Source organism: Vicia villosa, linkage group LG3 (assembly GCF_029867415.1).
Source record: "Vicia villosa cultivar HV-30 ecotype Madison, WI linkage group LG3, Vvil1.0, whole genome shotgun sequence".
Taxonomy (NCBI): Eukaryota; Viridiplantae; Streptophyta; class Magnoliopsida; order Fabales; family Fabaceae; genus Vicia; species Vicia villosa.
The window spans coordinates 12,165,909-12,190,549 of record NC_081182.1 but is presented as its reverse complement, the minus strand read 5'-3'; the positions used below and the strand labels follow the sequence as shown (position 1 = coordinate 12,190,549).

Below are 24,641 nucleotides of genomic sequence, written 5' to 3'. Positions count from 1 at the left end.
TCAGGTATGCCAGATGTGGCCTCAAGAAAATTCGTAAAGAAAATAAGTTTACATTTGAATTACCAGTACTTGCGTTAATGGATGGAGACATTTCTGGTTTTGGTATAATGCTTTGTTACAAATATGGGGCCGACAATAGTGCTTACGACAGTGAAAACATGACCACTCTCAACCTTTATTGGTTGAGAGTTAGACCATCAGATATTGAGACATACAACCTCCACAAATATACAAAATTCTTGACCAAACACAAAAAGACAGTTGTGCAAAATTTGCTGGATAAAACTTACGTAACGAAACAAACGTCTTGGGGGAAGGAGTTAGGTATTATGTTGACCACCAACAAAAAAGTTTACATATTGGCCACAGAGGAAAGTTGGTTTGTAGAAACATTTCTACCAACAAAGCTGCAAAATGGTGAGTGGAAAGCTTGAAGTAGCAGATTTCAAACTGTCCAGATGTTCTTAATGCTAGGATATATTTATGCTTTTTTATTTTCTACTCTCTATCTCATGGATTATTATTATTAACTAATAGTCGTCAAGACAAATTGTTTAATTTTCATTTGTATCATTTGTTTCCGTTTTTTCTATACTTCCTCATTTTATATTAAATTTATGTATTTCACAATATTATATTTTTGAAGATTATAAGTATAATCTTTATGTATTTCATATATGACAATTCTGAAAAATCGTTGTTCTTGATTCATCAATATGTGGATCCTAATGTATTTCGAGAATATCATTGAAGAGGAAACATCCAAATGAGCGTGGGATAAGTTAAAGAACTTGTACAACGAAGATGTAAAACTAAAAAGGCTAAAATTTCAGACGCTGAGAAATAGTTTGAGATAATACAAATGAAAGAAGGTGAATCAATTGTTGATTTCTCTCAAGATTAATGTTACTCACAAACCAGATGAAGGCGCGTGGTGAACCAATCAATGATTTTTAGAAGATTGAGAAAGTGTTAAGATCTTTGAATGCAAATTTTGATTACAATGTAGTGTCAATTGAAGAGTCCAAGAACTTAGTTGAGATGAAGTTGGAAGAATTTCAAGCTTCAAGAGAAGCTCATGAGATGCAGATGAAGCATAGGAACTCAGAAAGGGAAAAGGTGTCTGCACATAATTTCCAAGCAAGATTCACCAAGGAGTCTGGAAAAGAGAAGGCGAAGCAGAAAAATAATTATTTCAATGATGAAAAGTCAAGCGAGAGTTCAGATAATAACTTTGATTCAACCAAGTAAGACATGGGCAACAAGTATTCAAGGAAGAAAGTTGACATGAAAGAGGTTCAGCGTTACAACTATCAAGGATTTTATCATCATGTTCGAGACAATTGAAGAAAGAAACAAGCAAGAGCAAAGATAATGATGAAGCACATTATGCACATGCTGGAGATAATGATTTTGATGTGTTACTAATGGAAAATACCCAGTTGAACAATGAGCAAACTAACATGTGGTACCTAGATTCAGGATGCAAAAACCACATGACTGAAAATAAAGCCCAGTTCACCAAGTTAGATGAATCAGTCAAGAAAGTGATCAAGTTTTCAGATGACAGGAATGTCAGATAAGATGGAAAATGAAACATATTTATGGTTAGAAAGGATGGTCGAAAAGCCAACATAAATGATGTGTTGTATGTACCTTCGATGAAAAGTAATTTGATAAGCATATGTCAATCACTTGCTAAAGGGTACAACATGAACCTATAAAAAATTAGATGATGGTGATGAAAGTTTGATTCTGAAAGCACCATTGGCAGACAACAAGACCTTCAAAGTAGAGATCAACACGACAGATCATAAGTGTCTTGCTTCGACCATTGTCGAAGATAAGAACTGGATATGGCATCCCAAATATGGACACCTAAACTTCAGAGGTCTAAGTATGCTCAACCAGAAAAAGATGGTGTATGACTTACAACAGGTAAAAAAACCAAGTCAGGTGTGTGAGGAATGTCGTAAAGCAAAGAAGGATAAGAGAACATTCAAACATCACTCATCCATTAAATCGAGAGAAAAGCTTAAGCTTGTTCACTTTAATGTGTGTGGACCTTTTGAAGTAATGTTGAATGGAGGTAACTGTTATTTCCTAACTTTCATAGATGAATTCACTAGATATATGTGGATTTACCTTATTAAAAGAAAGAGTGAGGTATTCACACAGTTCAAGAAGTTTAAATTTCACGTTGAGATATAAAGTGGATGCAAGTTAAAGAAACATAGAGCTGGTGGTGGTGGTGAATACAGCTCTAGAGTATTTGCAAAATTTTGCAACGATGAAGGTATATAGCACGATGTCATTGTTCCCTATAGACCTTAGTATAATGATATAGTTGAGAGGAGAAATAAAAGTATATTGAACATGAATAAGAGAATGTTGAAAGTTAAAGATATGTCAAAAAGAGTTTGGGGGTGAATTAAGCAACTTCGACAATAATATACATTCTAAATAGATGTCTGACAAAGAAGATAGCCGAGAAAATACCTTATAAGGCTTGGAAAGGACATAGGCCAAATGTCAGTCATCTTATTGTTTTTGGATCAATGTGTTTTAGGCATGTACCTAAACAAATGAGGAAGAAGCCAGATGATCGAAGTCAGACCATGGTGCTCATAAGTTATCATTCGACTGGTGCATACAAGTTGTATTCATCAAATGATGATAAGATAGTGATCAGTAGTTCTGGTGGATGAAAGCAAATGGTGGAATTGGACTCAGGAGTCAGATTGATACATGGAAGAGACAGTCCCAAACGTGCTTGAATAAGAAGACCAACAAACTAAAGTGACAGTCAATTGAAATGTAGAACCACCTGAGCAGAATGTCATAAGATCGATTAGAACGATATTTAAGTCGACAAGGCTAGCTGGATATGAGAGATTTCCAGATCAAGTAATCAACGCAGATGATGACTTAATAGAAGAACTGATGGTGATGGTTGAATTAGAACCAATAGATTTATATCAAGCCATGAGTGATTCAAATTGGTTAGAAGCCATGCAAGAAGAACTTAGGGCAATAAAGAAGAATAAGACCTGGGAACTTGTCGAAAGAGCTAGCAAGAAGCCTAGTGATGTGAGGTGGGTCTACAAGTTGAAATAAAGGTCAAACTATGAACTTGCCCAACATAAGGCAATACTAGTAGCAAGAGGTTTTATGCAAAATCTTGGTATTGATTTTGAAAAAGTCTATGCATCTGTTGCAAGGCTGGAGATGATCAAAATTGTTGTGTCAATTGTTGTATATAGAGGATGGAATATGCATTAATTAGATGTAAATTAGAATTTCTGAATAGACCATTGGAAGAAGAGATCTATGTCACTCAACCACCAAGAATCAAAATCAAAAGGCAAAAGCAGAAGGAGCACAAATTGAGGAAGACTCTATATGGCTTGAAGCTAGCTCAAAGGGCTTGGAATAAGAGAATAGATAACTTCTTGATCGAAGAAAGTTTTATAAAATATGCCTCAGAACATGGAGTATATGTTAATGATGTAGACAGGGTCAGCCAAATCATTTTATGCTTGTATATAGATGATTTCTTGATCACACGTGCAGATGAAACAAAAATAAGAAAAGTTAAAGCTGATGTTGGAGTTTGAAATGTCCAACCTAGGAAATTTGTCATATTTATTAGGGATGAAGTTCAAAGACACAAATGAAAGAGTGTTCTTTCATTAGAAGAAGTATGCTCAAGATATCTTGAAAAGGTTCAAGTTGAGCATTTGTAATGCAACTGCCATGCCATTAGAAAGTAGAGCAAAGTTGAAGGACACAAATTATGAGTTCGTAAGTGCAACATTATAGAAACAAATCATTGGATCCTTGAGGTATCTATGCAATACAGGGCCATACATTTGCCGAAGCATCGAATTATTGAGCAGATTCATGGAGAAACCCCAAGAATGTCAGCTTATTGCAATCAAGAGAGTGCTGAGATACATTAAAGGTACAATTGATCATGGTGTGCTGATGCCTATACAGAATAATACCAACACAAATGCAGAGGTACATGGTTACACCAATTCAAATTTCAGTAAAGATCAAGACGAGAAAAATAGTACTGCAGGCTACATATTCATGATATGAGGTGTTCCAATCTCTTGGAGTTCAAGGAAGCATAACATCGTAGCTTTGCTATCATGTGATGCTGAGTACGTGGTTGCATCATATGCAACATGTCAAAAAATATGGACAAAGATGTTGTTAGAAAAGCTCAAAATCACGAAATCTAAGAAAATGAAGTTGTTTATAGATAACAAGTCAACTATCGACTTACCCAATCATCCTATGTGTCATGGTCAAGGTAAACATATAGAGAGGAGATATCATTTTCTCAAGGATCAAGTAAATAAAAGAAAGCTTGAACATGAGCATTGCAAGTTCGAACGGCAGCTAGCCGATATACTCACCAAACCCCTAAAGAAAGTCAGGTTTGATGGGTTGAAGAGAAGCACCAGGATGAGAAGTCTTAAAACATGAATTATGAGTTGTGTTAGAAGATGTAATTCATGGTTTCATGAAGGAGTTTGTGTTCAACAAAGTTCTGCAGCCTAGTCGAAGTAGCTATAGAGTCAGCTGTATTCGATATAGTCGAATATAACATATAATTGTTAGGTCGAAGTATAACTTCGTATGTTTTACGCCTGGGCCTTGGTTGCCTATTAATAGGCATTATGTTGAAATTCAATATAGTCTTCACAACTGTAACAACAACTTCTTTTGATAAAATCAATTTTCAATATAGTTTTCTCTCTTCTCTCTTTTCTTTTTCTCTTCTTTTTGAAACCCTAATTGTTCCAACAAAGATTTAGAGTAAATCAATAAACCTACTTATAAAGCCAATATAATATTTTTCATATATAATCGCGTTGACTTATGAATTTAATGAATCAAACTGTACATAATTCAAGTTCATTAAACTTAGTTAACAATCTTATGCTATATTAGGATTAGCTTCTAGTTTTGTAAACGTGAGTCTGCAACATTTCCAATACATTTGCACCGTGAAATTGTGAAGCTACAAATTGAAGCTTCTGACCAAACGCACGTCTGACACTTTTTCATTGCGTTTTCAAACAAACTTTTAGTCTTTTTGCTCATATTCATTTCATTTAGTTCATTTAACAATTTATTGTGGAATTGAATTCTAAACTTTGTTCGAGTTATTCGGATTAATTTAGGGGTGTTCGCGGTGCGGTTTGGTTCAGTTTTGAGCATAAAAGCCAACCTAACCGCGAGATAAAAATGCATGCGGTTCGGTTGATTTTTAAAAAGACATCCAAACCAAACCAATGCGGTTAGGATCGGTTCGGTGGACTGCGGTTTACACTATAAAATAAAAATGTACTGAAATAAAAGAAAAAAGGAAAGTAATTCAATGTCAATATAATATATGATATTATACCATACATGATACAAAAGAAATTATATTACAAGAACAGTAGAAAACTAAAAATACATTATAAATGAAATACATATATTAGACAGTAGAGAATTATATATATATATATATATATATATATATATATATATATATATATATATATATATATATAAAAAAGGTAGTGCACTGACAGTGTAAAACTATTTTACACTGTCATCCAATAGAGAGTCATGAATGTGCTATGTCATTAAAGTTTTTTTTAAATAAAATAATGTTTTAATTGGATGCATGGTGGTGATTGGTTGACAGTGTAAAAATATTTTACTTTGTCAGTGCATAACCCCTTTTCTTATATATATATATATATATATATATATATATATATATATATATATATATATATATATATATATATATATATATATATATATATATATATATATATATATATATATATATATATATATATATATATATATATATGGGGACGTATCAAATGAGAACTTTGGTTATTATGAGAATGAGAACTTTTAATAACAACCGTATGATTTAAAATCAATGCTCAGATATGCATTTATGTGATATGTATTTAAATCAGAATCTACCTATTAATTATTGTCTTTTAAAATTTGAGTGAAATCTGAGACATTGATTTTAAATCGTACGGTTATTATTAAAAGTTCTCAGTTCTCATAATAGCCAAAGTTCTTATTTGATACGTCCCCTATATATATATATATATATATATATATATATATATATATATCTCCTCTATATATATATATATATATATATATATATATATATATATATATATATATATAGAGGAGATATATATATATATATATATATATATATATATATATATATATATATATATGAGGGTTATATTGACTCCAAGAGTAAGCTATAATAACTTACTTCACATCTCGACCATTAATTCTTTTTAATTTAATGGTTAAAAATAATAAGGAATAGTTTTCTCTTTCTACATTTAATGACTTATTATTTTTAACCATTAGATTGAAAAGAATTAATGGTCAAAGATGTGGAGTAAGTTGTTATAACTTACTCTTGGAGTCAATATAACCCTCCTTATATATATATATATATATATATATATATATATATATATATATATATATATATATATATATATATATATATATATATATATATATATATATATATATATATATATATATATATATATATATATATATATATATATATATATATATATATATATATATGGGGACGACTCAAGTGAGAACACTTGGTTATTATGAGAAATGAGAACAATAAATCACGACCATTAAATTTTGATTCGTTGATTTTAATGAACTGGATTAGCTTCTCTTTCTATGTTAATTTAAAATAAATATTAAGGATCATAGAAACAGAAACCAATCAAGTCCATTAAAATAAAAAAGTCAAAATTTAATGGTCGTGATTCATTGTTCTTATTTCTCATAATAATCAAATGTTCTCACTTGAGTCGTCCCCTACATATATATATATATATATATATATATATATATATATATATATATATATATATATATATATATATATATATATATATATATATATATATATATATATAAACTAAGTGGATTATGCCAAAACTTAAGTTAATAAATTAATTATTAAAATTCAAAATGTAATTAATTATTAAAATTCAAAACGTGAGGTGTGGCCGTGTGCAATTGGATTTGAAAAGATAATAAATTAATTATTAAAATTCAAAATTTAAGTTAAAATGCGGTTCGGTTCGGTTTGGTTCGATTTTGTGAAATAAAATCCGTAAACCAATCCGAACCGCGCGGTTCAGTCCAAAAATCATCCAAACCAAATGTGGTTTTTTTGGATTGGTTTGATTTACGGTTTTACTTTTGGATTGGTTCGGATACGATCACGATTCATTGTTAATTTCATAAACAAATTCATTCCTAGATAATATGTACTATATATTTTTATGGACACAAAAAGATAATACTAAATGGTAGCATAACAACAAATCTCCAATGTCGATGAACCGAAAGCGCAAACGCATTCATTAAAAAAAACAATAAACAGAGATAGCACGAGAGTCCACGTGCAAGGGGAAGAAAGAATCAAAATTCCAAATAACAAAACTATGGCAAAAGACAATGAAGGCGATGCTTAGTGTCGAAAGCAAGAAAACCTTCTGCAGTAGATGAGCCCAGCCACTTCCATTATTCACACTAGGCTTTTTTTCAGTACTTTTCTTTTCTGTTTCATTCTATCCCCCACCCACCCACTCACTCATCATCAATAATCTCTTCCAGAATGTAACAAATTTTCATTCCAACGCATAACGCACTCTTCTCCTACTACTTCATTTCAACTCATTTGATTTGATTTAATTAATTTATTGTTTGTTTACCATTAATATTTAATATTATAAATAAAAATATTAATGATATGATGATGAATCGAAGATGAAATTATTTGGTATCTCCTCCCATTCTACTCTGTTCAGAGGGGGAGAAAAGATGGCATTTCAGCGGCGGCGCCACCACTTCTACCAACGCTTCCGTCTTATGATTCCGATGATTTCTGCCGTCGCTGCCGCTCTACTCTTTCTCTTCGCTGTGCTTTCTTTCCTAGCTCCTTCTCCCATCGAATCCGATCAAATGCACCGGAGACGCCACTACACCGCGGTAATTTCACTCACTCTCTTAGCATTCACTCTATCCAGTAATTGATCGTGAATCCGTCGCTATTTTGTGTTTTTGGTTTCTTATGTGTGGAATTGATGTACAGTTTAACGGTAAAGCGAATGATGCGATTGGAAAACCTGTGTTTCACGTTCCGGTTAGGGCTTTCTCTTGCTTCTGTTTGTGTTTGATGTAGATTCTGCGATTTTGTTATTGGATCTTGATTTCTTGGTTTTGTGTTTTTGTTTCGATTTAATAATTGTAACGATCAGAAAGATGGAGGAAAGATGAGTCACGATGTGTGGAGTTCTAGAAATTCGGAGCACTTCTATGGCTGCAGCAATGCCAGCAGCAAGTTTCCAAGTGCGTAAACATTTGTTGGTTCAGTAATCGAGTGATGTGATGTTAAACTTTTTCGTTTGAAACTTGATTTGGTTATGTGTATATGTATGAAAATGACATAACTATGCTTTTCCAATGGCAGAAGCTCATGTGACTACGAGGCCTAATCGGTATTTGTTGATTGCAACTAGTGGAGGCTTGAATCAACAAAGAACTGGGGTATTTCTCTGGAGTACTGTCATTCTCATTAATACTGCTATAGTCAAGCATGGCTTCCATATCTGGATTTATTTTCTTTTATATAGTATGTTCTGAATAAATTTGTTAAATGTGAAATGAACTCAAAAAGGATATGCTTCCTCAATCAGATTTGCCTTAGATTTTAAGGTTGTCAAATGAAATTAACTTGCCCATGCTGTAGTAAGTAATGTGGCATTTGATGAGAAAACGGACTAAACTTGTTGGACTCGGAGTTGTATATTAATTAAATAATCACGGAGCATTAGTTATTGGCACATTTTTCTCCAATCTGTTGCTTATGGATGTCTTAAAACTTGTTGAGAATCCTATTTGTCTATTGCTTTCCTCTGTGAAAGAGATGCATCCCTTATGTTTTTAGATCCTATCTGTTTGGCTTTAAGAAAAAGTATCGGTTAATTGTTTGCCGCAAAATCTGGAGTATTGAAACCAGTGAATCTTTTCTGCTTTACATTTTGAGGATCGTACACTACTGTATTTAATGACTGATGTTGGTGCTGCTTATTATTTGCAAACTATTTGAGTACTCGACTATCATTGTCAATCATTTTGTTTCTGCAAATGGCAGATTACAGATGCTGTTGTTGTTGCGCGAATTTTGAATGCTACTCTGGTTGTTCCAAAATTGGATCAACGATCTTACTGGAAAGATTCTAGGTCAGTTGCAGAAAGGATATATTGTAATTTGGCTTAGTTGTATTGAAGTGTATCAATCTCAGTGTTTTATGTAAGTTTGTGATACAATGTCATACTTTACCTTTTGCAGTAACTTCTCAGAGATCTTCGATGTTAATTGGTTTACCTCATATTTATCAAATGATGTCAAAATTATCAAGCAACTCCCAAGTATTACTAAGGGTAGGAAAGCATTATCTGCATACAACATGCGTGTTCCCAGGAAATGTAACGAGAGATGTTACATAAATCGTATACTGCCTGTACTCGTGAAAAAGCGTGTAAGTTTTTCATTTCATAGAAGTGCTACTGGAACTTAATGTGTTGTATAACTAATTAGATTCTCCCTGTTAAGTAGGAGGTGCCTTCATCTATCAGTTTGATTGTTATTTATTGCTTGGAAGATATATAATAGTAGCAGGAAGTTTTAACTGCTTTTATATTAAGGACTAGAGTCCAAATCATTACGAATAGATGTTACAGTAAGCGTATTTTAGATGCATTTACATAATGAATTTTTCAGGTTTTTTTCAGTAGGCTACCATTGAATTTTAACCCCGATGTGTGGTGCCTGAAGTGCCTTTTCTATTTGCCAAGGGATATTATAATTGAACTATTTGCAAGATCCAGATCCTTATTTTTTCTCGATGATTTGCCTGAATATTTTGAAGATTGTTTTGATTCATGCTAGCCATTCTATGACTGATAACGCCTGCCGTATGATCATTAAATATTCAAACCTAGTACCTAAATTTAACCCACTTTGAAGTTTTGTTTCTACAAATTGGCCGATTTTGGTTATCAAAATAGGACGCTTTGTATCCTTGATACTGCAAGAGTTGTAGGAAAACTTTGGAAGTAATGAAAGCTCTAGTCTCTACCAACTTTCTTTTTTAGCTTAAACAAGTAATCAATGCTTTAAATTCTGACCAATTTATCCAGTGAGATTAATAAATCAATAACTATTTGAACATTTGATTATGAGGAAAGATATTTAATGTTGTTGCTCCATTTATATGGCAGGCTGTTCAACTCAACAAGTTTGACTACAGGCTTGCAAACAGGTTGGATACTGAGTATCAGAAGTTGAGATGCAGAGTTAATTACCAAGCTCTAAGATTTACTGATCCAATACAAGAAATGGGTGAAAAATTGGTCAAGCGGGTGAGGATGAGAAAGAAGCATTACATTGCATTGCATTTGAGGTAGTCTGTTTGACTTTGCTTCTTGTTGTCTGTTTGTCTTGGCTGTCCTGTTTAATTTACTTGCCCGGGTAATCTTATCAATCAGATTCATCAATTTGTTAACCACTAAAACTATAATATAAGAATCCATATATGTCGATCATTGTCGTTGTTAAGAATTTGCTCGTATACAAATGCATGTCAAAACTGGGTTCAGTTCTTGCTTTTATACTGGTATCCTCGTTACATTTGCTTGTTATCCATTCTTTTTTGCACAAACATGAAACACTTGAATGTTCAGTTTCGGGGAGGACCGCAATTTTATTTAACATCGTTTACAAGTAATATAATTCATATTTGATAAGGTGGACATACATGACACCTTTGACGCCCTTATGTTGAAACTTTTTGTCTAGTTAGGGAACTATTAGGTGGCTGAAACTAAATCAGTCTATTGAAGTTATGGGAGTTTCGATAAAATTAGGGGAGAAAATATTTAGTAAAACTCTGAATATTATTATTAATAACTTGAGACTGACTTGTGATCTTTATGCTAGATTGAGTAGTGCATTGTGTTCCATATACCGTAAATTTGTACTTGGTTATTTCCAGCTTTTATTGCAGTGAATATAAATAGAATGATCATATCTAGTGAAACAGAATTATAAAGGTTCAAAATGAGTAAAAACAAATTTACAGTATATGGCACACAATGCACTACTAAAGTTTCAATACAGATTACTACTCCAAGTTAAGTTAGAGTCCCTTGCCTCGTTTCTATTTTAACACACAAATATACACCAGCATGTATTATTATAATAATACACTGACATGCATTAGTCTACTGTTAATTTGCACACAGTAAATTAGTAAGTAATGCAAAATATAGGAAAAATAAAAACTAAACAAAGATCCCCCCTTGAACGTGATGGTAGGTGAGCCAAGGAATAGTATAGACCAAGTTTGTCTCTGAGGGTGAGAAGTCTTTGAATAGAGAAACATTGGTTAAAATATCAGCCAGCTGGTCTTTTGCAGGGATGCCACCGTCACAAGAGCCTTGTTAAGAACTTTCTATCTTGCAAAAAGATATCAAGCTCCACATGCTTTGTTTTAGCGTATAAATAGATATAAAATAGAACTGAGTTAATGTCATGGTGCTGAGATTGTCACATAAGATATGAGAAATAACAATAGACACTTTCAATTCATTTAATAGGGGGTTTATCCATAGAATTTCTGCTCCTGTTGTTGCCAGAATCCTCAACTCAACCTCTGCACTCGATATAGCCACCCGTGGTTGTTTCTTAGACCACGAAGAAACCTATTTATGGCCTTACATTGCACAAGACAAGACCTATATCACCTGGGCCAGCTTCCCAACCTGCATCACAGTAGACTTTTATGGCTACTTGTTTTACCCGGAACAGAAGGTTTAAGATGAAGACCATGATTATCAGTGCCTCATAAATATAAGAAATCTATGTACCACTTTCTAATGATTCTCTGGAGGCCGAGACAGAAATTGATACTATACCCTCCAATCGTTGTAGTAGAAATAGCTTTAGCTTTTTGGGACATTTGTGCTTTAGCCAACAACTATTGAATATATCTGGCTTGAAAAAGGATTAAGGAGCCATCCTTTAGCCTCTTCACTTCAATCCTCATAAAATAGTCAAGTCTCCCAAGATGTTTGAGAACAAATTTAAAATTCAATTTAGTAATTAACTGCTGGATAAGATCAATAGAACTCTTTGTTACAATAATTCATCCACATAATCGAGCACAAAAAGAGAGTGCTGCTGACTGCCATCTACAGTAAAGAGTAAAAGGTCACGTTTGCTTGATTTAAAACCAAAGCTCAGTGGCTAATAATGATTTTGAAGAATTACTTTTGGCCCAAAAAAAAAAATTCAAAATTCAGCAGTGCAGATCCAAGTCTTTCAAATCAGTCCTTGGGAGCCCATTTCAGTTCACTGGGAGCTTAATTCAACTCATATACAAAGATATTAGTTATCATGAGTTTGAATGTAAACCTCGTCATCTAGTTTAAATCGACATTTATTTAAATCCCGTTGATGGATATGCTATCCATTAGTGAGAGCTGAAGTGTGTATTGTTCTGGTTGTAACTTCTTTCGCCATAGGATATAGTGTTTCAGTGTAGTTTAAGGTAGGTTGTTGATGAAACTAACAATTAACAGTGCTGAAACTTTGCAAAGCTTGTTGAGCTGGATAGGAAACCAATCTATTCTCATACAAAGGGTCACCAAAGTAAGGATGAGAACCATTGTTTAGAGGCGACAAAGGTATTTTCTGAGATATAAAGGAAGGAGATGGAGCATAATGATACGGTGCATGCCAGGTATTCTGGTATGGTTGAAATGACAGTGGAAAACCTGAGAATTGCTGCGAATGTGTGTTGATAGTTACAAACGGTAGCATCATGACTGGAGCATTGTCAGATCTGACAAATAACAGAGTAGTGACTGCATTATGGCCTCCATAACATAACCACAGAAGTGGCTGCTGTGACCACAGGGAGGCGACTATATGGAGGTTGAGAAGGGATTGAAGATGTAAAATTCTAGTTCTGATGAGGGCAGCTCAGTTTATGACGCAGATGGGTGTGATTCTTTAAGTTGCTTTGATGAATAGCTAGAGGATTGGAGACCGGATATTGTGATGTACTAATTGCTGGCTGGTGTAACGGCGTTAGGGTGAGGTTGATAAACAACACATTGGAGAGAAATGCCATTTTCTACTTCTAAAATGGCAAGAAGCGTTTGGGTGAGGTTGATAAACTACTTTCCTGCACAAGAAGCTTTGAATTAACTTTGCAAAATGGCAACATGTCAAATGTCTGCAAGTTTGCAGAGATAAAGGGATCATACTCCTCCGGTAAGCCTCCGGTCACTACTACTATTAATCGATGAGATGATTGCAATCACCAATTGACAATAAAGACTCAAAGCCAACTTGATTCATGCGAGATATTTATAAATACTTTTATTTTCCATAAAAAATTATGGACTTGTTCCCAAATCTGCTATACATGAATGCATTCGAAGGAATGAAGACAAAAAGTTTAAAAATCCGAGAAATTAGCGATGTAGTTTGAAGAAGGAATTGTGAGATTGACAAGGAATGTTGCAGGTTCTGGTAATGAACAACATCTTCCACCTTCTGCTTCGTTTGCATAAATTTATTCTAATCCATTTCCGTAAAGATTTGGTCCGAATTTGTGGTTGGAGCTAAGGACAGAACCCGACACTCCAGTAAAGAGAACAGATTACTTGGAGAAACCATGAGTAACGAGGATAGATCATGCTTATGATACCAATACCGAGAAAATAAAGGTAAGTGAGAAAAATTAAGAAAACAAAGAAGAGAGTCTGAATGATCATTGTAGTATTGCAGAATGGTGTATCTCTTTATTTATAGAGAGCAGAAGCACAGCACTGCTAGATTTAGCAGTAACTGCAAATTTCTGTTAGAAACTAACTCAACAGTTAATAGATTAATAGAAAATAAATTTGTTCAACCTGCTGCACTATTGCACACAGTAAATAAGTAATGTGACATATAAGCAAAATATAAGCTACTTTAACATATAGAAGCTTTTGTACTGGATCACACTTTTAAGCAAAATATAAAATAAATATGAATAATTGAAACTTTGAAGACCATGCAGAGCCCTCTAATCTAACTTAATATTTTGCATAGATCCTATTAGGTAGAATAAGAATTGAGTAATTTCTAAATTTGACCCACTTTTTCTGCTACAGATTTGAACCTGATATGCTTGCATTTTCTGGATGTGACTATGGTGGAGGAGAGAAGGAGCAGAAAGAACTGAGCACAATAAGGAGGAGATGGAAAACACTACATGTAAGGCTCGCATGTTAAATTTTACTACTGTTAAGAGATAATGAAACCTATTCGCTATTTGACAATATTTTTGTTTTATTTTTTATAATGACACGGTTCATATAAACCTAATTGGGTTTTTCATTAAATGAATATCAGCAATGGCTTTTAACATTTTAACTGTCTTTAAACCTGCTTGTTGCAAGATGCCTAAATAGGCATTATTTGATAGAGTATATTTCATCCGACTATGTTTGCATGAGAAAACTGATTAACAAAGAGAGTATGACTATCAATATGCAGAAAAGCAATCCTGATAGGGCCAGGAGGCAGGGGAGATGCCCGTTAACCCCAGAAGAAGTTGGTCTAATGCTAAGAGCATTGGGATATGGTTCTGATGTTCATATTTATGTTGCATCTGGAGAAGTATATGGAGGGGAAAAAACATTGGCACCTCTCAAAGCATTATTTCCTAATTACCATTCAAAAGAAACCATTACTACCAAGGAAGAACTAGAACCATTTTCTTCGTTTTCTTCTCGCATGGCTGCACTTGATTTTATTGTTTGTGATGAAAGCGATGTGTTTGTCACCAATAACAATGGTAACATGGCTAAAATATTAGCTGGACGAAGGTATGCTCTACTCCATTTGCATGTTTATTTTCACTTTCTGTTGGTCACTAATAGAGCTACACTTGCTAATTTTCTTTCTGTTCATTTTCTTATAGGAGATACTTTGGGCACAAACCAACCATTCGTCCTAATGCTAAAAAACTCTACAGATTATTCTTGAACAGAAGTAATTTGACTTGGGATGTTTTTGCTTCTAGTGTCCGAACTTTCCAGAAAGGATTCATGGGTGAGCCAAAAGAGCTTAGACCTGGTAGAGGCGGGTTTCATGAAAATCCATCTACATGCATATGTGAAGATTCTGTGGCCAAAGCGGCCAAAAATTCTGGACCTAGAAAATTTTCAAACAAGAAAGCGAGTGAAGTGGATGTTGATGATAATGATAATGATGATGATGATAACGATAATGATAATGATGATGATGACCAGAATGATCTTACAGATAAAGATATGTTCAATGAAACAATGTCAGACTATGAAACTCTGAACTTTGAGGATCCAGAGTTGGAGGAAATTATATCAGACTAGTGAAGCTGCAGTATTCAGCGGTGGCAGATATATCTGCTGACTCTTTTTGTCATAACTTCTTAAGCAGCAGCTGCTTGTTTGAAAGTTGCTAATAAAGCCTACATACCGGAAACAGAAAAAAAAACATATTTTTCAATACAGGCTGAGCTGAACTTGAAGTGGCTAGTATGAAGACATCTTGAAAATTTAATCATAGGAACAATTTGTGCATTTTTAAGAGCATCATGGCCTCGATTTGATGCTGAATTTTGTTGGTGTTTGGACTTATAAATATCTGGAAAGAGGGGTTGATCAGAGTTGAGTATTGAGTGGAATGGAATGACCGCCGTTCGACTTTTAGCTGCATACATCATTGAGTTTGTTAGGAAGTAGGAAAATCTGTATATTTTCGTTGAGAATTTGTTGGACATATACTTTCGTGCATATCTATTTTGACATTGACACTGTCAATTTACTTACAGAAGCAACAGGATACCAACTTAAGTTTTTGCGCCTGAAGTAAACATAGTTGTGGTCCGTTTACCTGGTAGGTATAGTTTTTTTTTTTTTTTGACAAATACTGGTAGGTATAATTCTTTTGTTAAATCAAATAATTTCTTATATAAATTTAGTTAAAATTGGTAAGTAAATTTTACTAATCTAAGTGTGTGTGTCTATTTGGTTAGAGCAGTTGACAAAGCAGCTAGCTATATTTGAAGAGATTATTCACTAGACTATCTATGGTCCGTGTTTATCATAGTATTAAGGAAATAGGAACACCAGATCTGAAAGTGCAGCCAGATAAGTGGTTAGATGGAATTGTTAAAAAGCCAGATAAGTGGTTAGATGGAATTGTTAAAAAAAATTCTGCGAGCCCAACTTCTCATGTCTAGAACTTTTGGATAGGGATAATTCGTGGACCAGAAAGATGGATTTAAGTAAATAGAAAAATAATGAGAATATCATTAAGATGGGAAAGAATGAATAAAATGATTAATCTACAATATATATCTTTCACAAATGGAGTTCCTCTTAATGACATGATCACTCTAAAAATTAAACAAAATAGACGATGGTGCTTGTAAGTCAGATTTTCACTGTGACGAGGGCTCATCATCTGGAGGGTCATCTGCTTGTGGCAATGGTGGTGAACCGAAGTCTAAACTGGGGAAGACACCAGGTGGTCTCTCCAGGGGCTCAATCGAAAGCAGCTGGCTTGAATCACCCACGACATCCGCCCATCCATAATGAGGTTCAGCCCTTCATAAGAGAGACAAACTCAAAATGAATATAAGCAATATGGATATAGAGTAAACTTGACTATACTAAAACTTCATTCCTAATATAAATAAAAGTTATTTACAGTGAAAATTTTCTCTACGATAAACTAAACAAGTCTTAGTGAAATTTTTCCTCTACAACTTCAATGCCATCATTAATTTAGGACTTAAAATAAAGTTTCAAATACCCACCTACGGCTGTGGGTCGTCCTCCAAATAATCATTTAGGGATATTTCATCTTTTATGTCATAGATCATGGGATTCAAAACTAAATGTTAGACATACTAGGAATCATAGATAAAAAAGATATTATGCCTTTTTTTAGAAGCACCATGTGGGAACGGCTAAGTTAGCACCCGAGTAGAGATTAGTCTCACTAGAGAGTCCCACCCGTGGCCTAGAAAAATAGGTAAATAGAGAGATAAAATGCAGTAGAGAATATCCTTACTCATAATAAGTTTCTTCATCTACAACTATGTCCCAGCTCTCACCGGTTGTGCTGTTTCCATACTTATGGACTTTCCTGTTACAAGCAAAATCCGAGCCATTTAGCAGGTGTAACAGAGAAGTAACATTTTTAGGAAATCATTTTGCGAAAGTGGTAAAAGAAACTGAGACATTGTATATATATATATATATATATATATATATATATATATATATATATATATATATATATATATATATATATATATATATATATATATATATATATATATATATATATATATATATATATATCTATTCAATAATCCGAGTCTCTTTTGCGCTCATCATCCACACAAATAAATCAACTAGTTATTTTATGGAAGCTTTGATTCTATACCCATTTCCAAAGTGCTCTTCACCCCAAGTTCTTGACCAACCTGCCAAAAGGATAAAAATTGCATTGAATTAAAAAAAATGGTTATGTTAGAGCGAGAACCATGTAACAAGCATATGGTGGGGGGAGATGGACACGGCAGCCACTGACATAGACTTATAGGAGAAAATCCAGAAAGTCCCAGGTTAGTGGACCTTGGAACAAAGACAAGTTCAACTTTTTAGAATCATGAGATACATGAATAATACCTTAAGGGTTGTTTGATATGTGTTTGATATTTTAAAAATGTTTTAAAAACAATATAATTTTATATGCTAATGTATTATTTAATTTTTAGACTTTTTTAGAATATCGAACACATATCAAAAATAGATATAGCCCTCCAAAACCCTCCCCTCCAAAATCTTTCAAAAACTAACTCGCAATCACTCTAAGAAAAGTTAAAAGTAATGCATCTCTAAGAAAAGCTACAAGTATTGCATCCTATATTTTATTACATCAATGGGAAGGTTCGAGCTTTTAATGAAATGAAACCCCCAAGACTACATTGGGTGCACTCTGACAACAACTAATGGAACAAACAGCCACAGCTTTTGGTTACAGCACGGGAATAACCAAATATGAAATGAATGTGAAAGACTACTTTATAAGTAATAATATAAAAATATAGTAAATATAACATACGTTCACTGCTTGGAGATACATGCCAAGTTTCCCCATGACGCGAACCTATGCCTTTAAAGAATCGCTCCTCCCACTTGTCTCCCCATTTTGTTCCAAGTTCAGTTTCAGCCCATTTATCTGTCCTGAAGAAGTGTAAGCAAGGAAAAGAAAGCACGGAGAAGATAAAATTCAGGACTAGAACAAAAATGAACCCTTCATGGTTAAAAATTATGATAAACTTCCAAATAATCTACTTGTATCCAATGAAATCAACAGAAAAATAAAACTTTTAAGAGACAAAAACAAAGAGAGAACAAGTGTGGCAAACTAAAAATAAAAAGAGAAAACAGAACTGAGGTTCAGGTGCAGGAAAGAAAATTATGATTCAAGTTCAACCAACACCTGTAAGCCTAGTACCGCTGAAATAAACATAAATCAAATAAGATTGTTCGATAAAATTTCACAAAATCCACTGCTGAGCTGTAAGTTATTCATCCATATGAGGCTCACCTATAAGCGTATGGATAATCGTTGCTACAAGAAATTAATCAACTAAGCTATAATACATACCATTTGAGAACAGATCCTCTTCCATCATAATGCTCTCCCCACTTTTCCCACCATGATTGTTCATTCAGTCTACCATACTTATGTGCCCCCTTTTCAGTCCAACCTTTAGCATCATATTTTTCCCACCTAAGTTAAACAGAGTCATAAATTCTAAATGCATTTTGTTCCATTAATAATGTATAGAGAAGCCAACTTTTGTTTTGTAAGATACATCAACTTACCATTTTTCATACCACCCAGCATTTTCAGTTCCTGATTTTGCTTGTTTTTGTGCACTCCTCTCTATTCTTGCTATGTTACTGTAAATTGAAACAAGAAAGTTGTGTAAGTAATTCACAGGGTTTACTTATTCGAATCAAGCAGAGAAATAAAAGCTATGACCTCCATTCATCTTGATGAAGATTTTCTTGCCATGTTTCCCACCAAGAATCCCCCTCGGAATTTCTGCCAGATTTCTCTACACCTGAAAGAACTTACAAAATTAATCACAATCACTCACAGGCTAGGTTGTTCAAGAGTTTGAGAAATCTCAACATAACAACTCTGCTACTCAGTGTTTCTTCAATAAATTACACTATTAGATGATAATGGTAGTTGATTCAGACAATGGTTTAACAAAGCTTAGATGATAAAACATAAAACAGGGGCAAAGTTAAAATAAACTTTGAACTTTGAAGGACATTCTAGTAGCATAATCTGCTTATCAACTGTCAGGCAGATTAGGATAGTGCATGACATTTCAGCTCAGTTATCCCATAACTTAGTGGGAAGATTTTTAAGTATCACACTTTATTCATTTAGTTAGTGGCTATGCTACAGTCATATCATAGTAATTGATTCATTGCACTCGACATAAATTTTATGACTGTCTGTAGATATTAAAGAGTTGCAGATATTAGTAGGTCATATGAAGGAACACGTTTTATATGTGCACATAATAATCATAGTACAATCGAATGACATCTTTATGCGTACATATACATGTTATAAAAATTCAGATGTTGCAATAAATCTACTGAATTATGCTAAATGTATAAGCAGCATGTTTGAGCAAGGGTCCAGAAGTAAGTTTAAACACCTCAAACTATCTTTTTCGATAAAATAAAACAATCATGTACTTCTACCCAGAAGTAATTTTAGACTGGCCCCAGACGAACTAAGAATGCGTAAGAACTTTCAGTGATGTCTCTATATCAAGTGTAAAGTAACATACCTAGCTCCTTATATCCAGTCCAGTCGCTCTTCTCCCACCACTGTCAATTAGATCAATAAAGGCAATTAAATGAATCCACCCGGGGTGTGATATTGATAGGGGTCCTGAATACTGTCAATCTATCACATTAAAATAAATCCACCTAGGAAGGCATTTGACGGGGTTATAAAAAACCAACCTAACATGCTACGAATCATATCTAATTTAATTCAGGTACAAAAAAAGTGTTAAAGTAATGAGCTTAAAACATATGAAAATATAACTAATGTCATGTCAATGGAATTATTAACTCCTTAGTTTGCTCAAAAATAAGACGTGATAATGCATGCAACTCAGCATTGCAATAACTAGCCTGATGAATTATACAACAAATTGGAAAACAAATCAAAGGTTTCTAAAAAACACTCCTTTTCATTATTAACCTTCAAATTATCATAGAACTATATTCAGATTATCCAATATCCACAAATAGATCAGAGCCGAGAAAAAAATAACAATTGAAATTACATAAATTACATGAAAAGCGAAAATTTTAATCAAGAGCCACTCCAAGAGTTAAAGTTGAACTTCAAGAATGCAGTGTTCAATATTTTCAAGGTGGGTATGTGATTAGACACCATTATCCTCTCCTTATTACATGCATACTGGGTATACTAAGACATTATCTAAGCTACTGCAGCGTTTAATCGAATTGATGAGAAAATGATCTAAAGCTATTGGAGCAAAAACATAAAGTTCTCAGTTGTAAGTTTTTATTATTACTACTTTGATAATTTTCCCACAATATTTCTTGACAAAAAGTACTGTGAATCATTTATCAACAGAAAGTCGGCGTCAAAATCTTTACAATCTACAATTTGGTAATTAATATCACTCATCTCTATTTGCTACAGAAGTCCACTTCTTCATTATAGGCTTATAGAGTTATAGTACAGTGATGCCTTTAAGCAAACGAGGATCATTGGCAGTTGTCAACCAAGGTTATATTTGTTGACTAATCAAAGTAAGATAGAAGAAATAAGATAGCTCTAATTAAAAAATTACTTTAACATACACTGTTTCTGTAGATTTATTCTCACCTTTTATTAACAAAAAACTACATCCAAACATTAAAAGTATAAATACCGTTTCTTTCCATTCTGATGAACCATCATGAGATTGACCACCCATTCTTGTCCATCTACATCTATATCCATTTTCACCGAGCTCTTCCCCATTTTCTCTGTACCAGGTACTCCCATCTTCATTAGTCCCGGACTCCTTAACATTTTCATTTAACAGGCTGATGCCCCAGTCCTTCTCATTTGCTATACCAGTGTCTGTTTAGGAACCAGGGAACACAAACATACATAATATTCAACATTCCAGGATTGACTAGTAGAAAACATGTAAGATAACCTCCATCAATGTATGGAGCAAATTAAAGGACAACATCAGTGATAAACTACCTCTTTTGGGCGGGGTGTCTCGTGACTGTGGACCAGAATTTCTTGGGGTGCAACGAGGAGAGAACTTTTCCTGCTTCAAAAGGGACCTGTGGCCATCATGGCATAAAGCATATTAATAATTGAGAAAAAGTTGCAGTTAATGTAGTACGGTATATTGTAAAAAGTATAAAGAAAAAACAATTGATATTTATAACATAACATTTTCCACAAACAAAGGAGCATCCTTCATTTTCTGAAGTAAACTGTGAAGAGTCGGTAAAATGCATATATAGAAAGTAAAAAAACAAAGAACAGTAAGCTTTAGTCCTTCCATGCTCTAGAATCTAGTTCAGAACATTCCAGCACCATGACAACGGAAACACACACCGACACTCTCACGTCGACACCATTAATAATTTGTAAAAATGAAAAAATTATACCTAATCACAAATGTCGGTGGTAGTTTCGGACACAAACACATATAAATTCTTACATACTGAACCACTATGAATAAAACAAATTAATCTCTTATCAAGTGTGTACAGATTAGAGATCTAAGATCACACGAAAACCACACATTCATGCGATTATTTCATTTTGACTGCTAAAACCGTTTTCATTTTCCATCTTCATGGAGAGTTCACACAAGATGCAAAGTTCACCTAATTACAATAACAAATTTGAGCAAAGAAAACACAAAACTGATTTCAACAATATACATACGGTGGAGAAGCGAACGGCATTGCAGCTGGAGTAGCTCGAGTTCTAACTCTATGAACGTGAGGGTTTTTCTTCGGATCGAATCTCCGCTCCTCAATTTTCTCAGGTCCACTCGTTTTACGAATCGGAGCAACCGAATCAGAACAACAGCATCGAAATTCGAAATTACCGAGTCGAACTCGTTCACCATCGGAAAACATCTTTCTCCGCTTCCTCCGGCATAGCTCCGGGAAGTAATTGTTAGGTAATAGAGCAACATTGAGCCGTGTTGCTCTGAGCTTGAAATCGAACTGCGTCGTTGAGAAGCCTCTAGAACTCGCCGCCATTAATGCAGAATCAGTAACATTGAAGAATTGAGTGTAATGCAGTTGAAAATGTGTAACTGCAAATCGTTCTCCTCTGTAACCGTGTAACCGTTTTCGGTTAGAGTATAATAGTGGTGAGGGTAAAATTGGAATTTAAAGAGGGAATGTTTTGAAGCATTTGATTTTGATCTGAGAGTGTGAAAGTAGAAGTGGAAATGAGGAAGAAAGGGGAAAGAAGAGTGAGAGCGATGAGATCAGATCCGAGCATGGCTGCGAATCCCGAGATTTGTTCAGTGTATACATATACATGTGAGCAAATGGGTCCCACTACATTTTCTGTCCCTTGTTCTTATTCCACTTTCCTCGTGCCACGTGTCATTTCTTCACGCGCCATCGCTATCTTTGTTGGATGAAAAGGTGAGAAACACCATATCCCTGTTCTATTTCTTTTGTTAATTTTTAATTCATTATTTTAATTTAATTTTAATTTAATTTAATATATCTTATAAATTCAAAATTGATGCTCTTTGGAAAAAATCTAAATCTTAAAACACAATTAATACTATTTCAGAAAAAAAACGTCAATTTAGTATTCTTTTAATATTTTATCTATAATATGTGTCATGTGTATGTTTTTTTTCCAACTTATCACTACAAGTTCTATTACTAAGAATTCTTTTATCTATAAGAATTTTTTTAAGATGGTTTTGATTAGAGGATTAGATCATACTCATCATCTTGAACTTTCTTTGGTTTTTTTATCAACCATACCGCTGCAATTCAAACAGTTGTCTATTCAACTTCTCTTAAAGGTTATTACACATGTAAACTCTAAAAACCTACTCGTTATTCATCGCACGAAAGAAGTCGTTCTTTGGTTTGATCATTCAGTTGTAAATACATTGTCAAAAGTGATTACTCGTAGCTTTCAAATAACAAATATGTGTCCACTAATTATCATTAAACTACCTTTCACTCTTCGTATTGGATTGAAAAGCTCCACATAAAAAAAAAACAAAATCTCAATTTGACCCGCGAGTTGTAATATCGTTCCTACCATATCCATGATGTATCACCGTAATATGATAAATTTAGCTTTGTGCATTCATTGCGCTTTGAACAATGAATATTTTTTCATAGTGTCAAAGATTGTAGTGACTTTAACAACCTTTGGCACCATCTTGGATTTTCTAATGCAAAATATTTTACAAGTCAAGATAGAAATACTTGGCTAAAAAATGGCATGTTAAACCCTAATTACTATCTTTTTACAAATGACTTTCGTGGAAGAATAGAAATTTTACTTGTATCAGTTATGCAACCATCCACACATACCATATTTTCTTCATGCTCATAACATGCATGAATCTTTTCCCATTGCTTCAATAACTCCATCCCATACTAAATAAGATAAGCTCAACAAATGGAATAACCTCAATCATACTTGCGTAATTACTAATTAGTGATGTTGATGAAAGCTTCCTTAAACTCACACGAGTATGTTATGGAGGGATTATCTGGAACTCCTTCGGTGCTTAGTAGGGAGGCTTTTTATCCTGCATTCTATACTCTTTAGATATCCTTCAAGCAGATTTATTTTCCATCCATAAGGCATTTTCCAAATTAAGAATATGGGTTACGAGGACTCTGTCAAATGAACAATTGCACTTCTTATTTTCAACCATATCAATATCTTCGTCAATAAGTACCTGATGTAGGAGGACTGCCTGTGTGTATCAAAAAAGAAATCGTGCGTCGGAAAGCATTTTAATATTTAAGCAATTTTGTTTTAAAATTTAAGCAATTTAGATTTTATTTGTTTTATTTAATTTTGTTTTGGATTAAAGACCCATAAGGCCCAATAGAATTTATTTGCTTTATGTAATTAAAGACCTTTGGCGTGGCCATAAGAAGTGTCTTTCATATAATAAAATTTGAAGTTTTTTTGTTCAAGTGGATTCCAGCTTATCTGACACGTTTTGCGCTTGCAAACCCTAGGTTTAGCGCTTGCTATTTCCTAGGATTTTCGACTGCGTCAGTTGGCATCAGAGTAGGTTGTCTCCAGTTATTTTGATAACTTGACAACCATG

At 33.8% G+C, this 24,641-nt stretch overlaps 2 protein-coding genes across 2 annotated transcripts; one reads left to right on the top strand and one right to left on the bottom strand.

The window, feature by feature from the left end:
- Positions 1-7,438: 7,438 nt before the first annotated feature.
- On the top strand, positions 7,439-16,053 carry LOC131660321 (O-fucosyltransferase 16-like). Its single transcript, XM_058929541.1, has 10 exons — positions 7,439-8,088; positions 8,192-8,242; positions 8,358-8,448; positions 8,570-8,646; positions 9,254-9,342; positions 9,452-9,641; positions 10,384-10,565; positions 14,329-14,431; positions 14,714-15,045; positions 15,141-16,053. Exons 1-10 carry the CDS (start codon positions 7,867-7,869, stop codon positions 15,568-15,570), a joined length of 1,767 nt encoding a protein of 588 aa, XP_058785524.1. The 5' UTR covers positions 7,439-7,866; the 3' UTR covers positions 15,571-16,053.
- A 227-nt stretch (positions 16,054-16,280) lies between these two features.
- LOC131660322 (protein EARLY STARVATION 1, chloroplastic-like) lies at positions 16,281-22,812 on the bottom strand. Its single transcript, XM_058929542.1, has 11 exons — positions 22,250-22,812; positions 21,548-21,633; positions 21,225-21,418; positions 20,100-20,139; positions 19,268-19,349; positions 19,108-19,185; positions 18,887-19,012; positions 18,338-18,459; positions 17,657-17,696; positions 17,279-17,353; positions 16,281-16,809 (listed from the first exon to the last, which is right to left on the bottom strand). The coding sequence occupies exons 1-11, from the start codon at positions 22,570-22,572 to the stop codon at positions 16,644-16,646; spliced, it is 1,332 nt and encodes a 443-aa protein (XP_058785525.1). The 5' UTR covers positions 22,573-22,812; the 3' UTR covers positions 16,281-16,643.
- Positions 22,813-24,641: the final 1,829 nt, after the last annotated feature.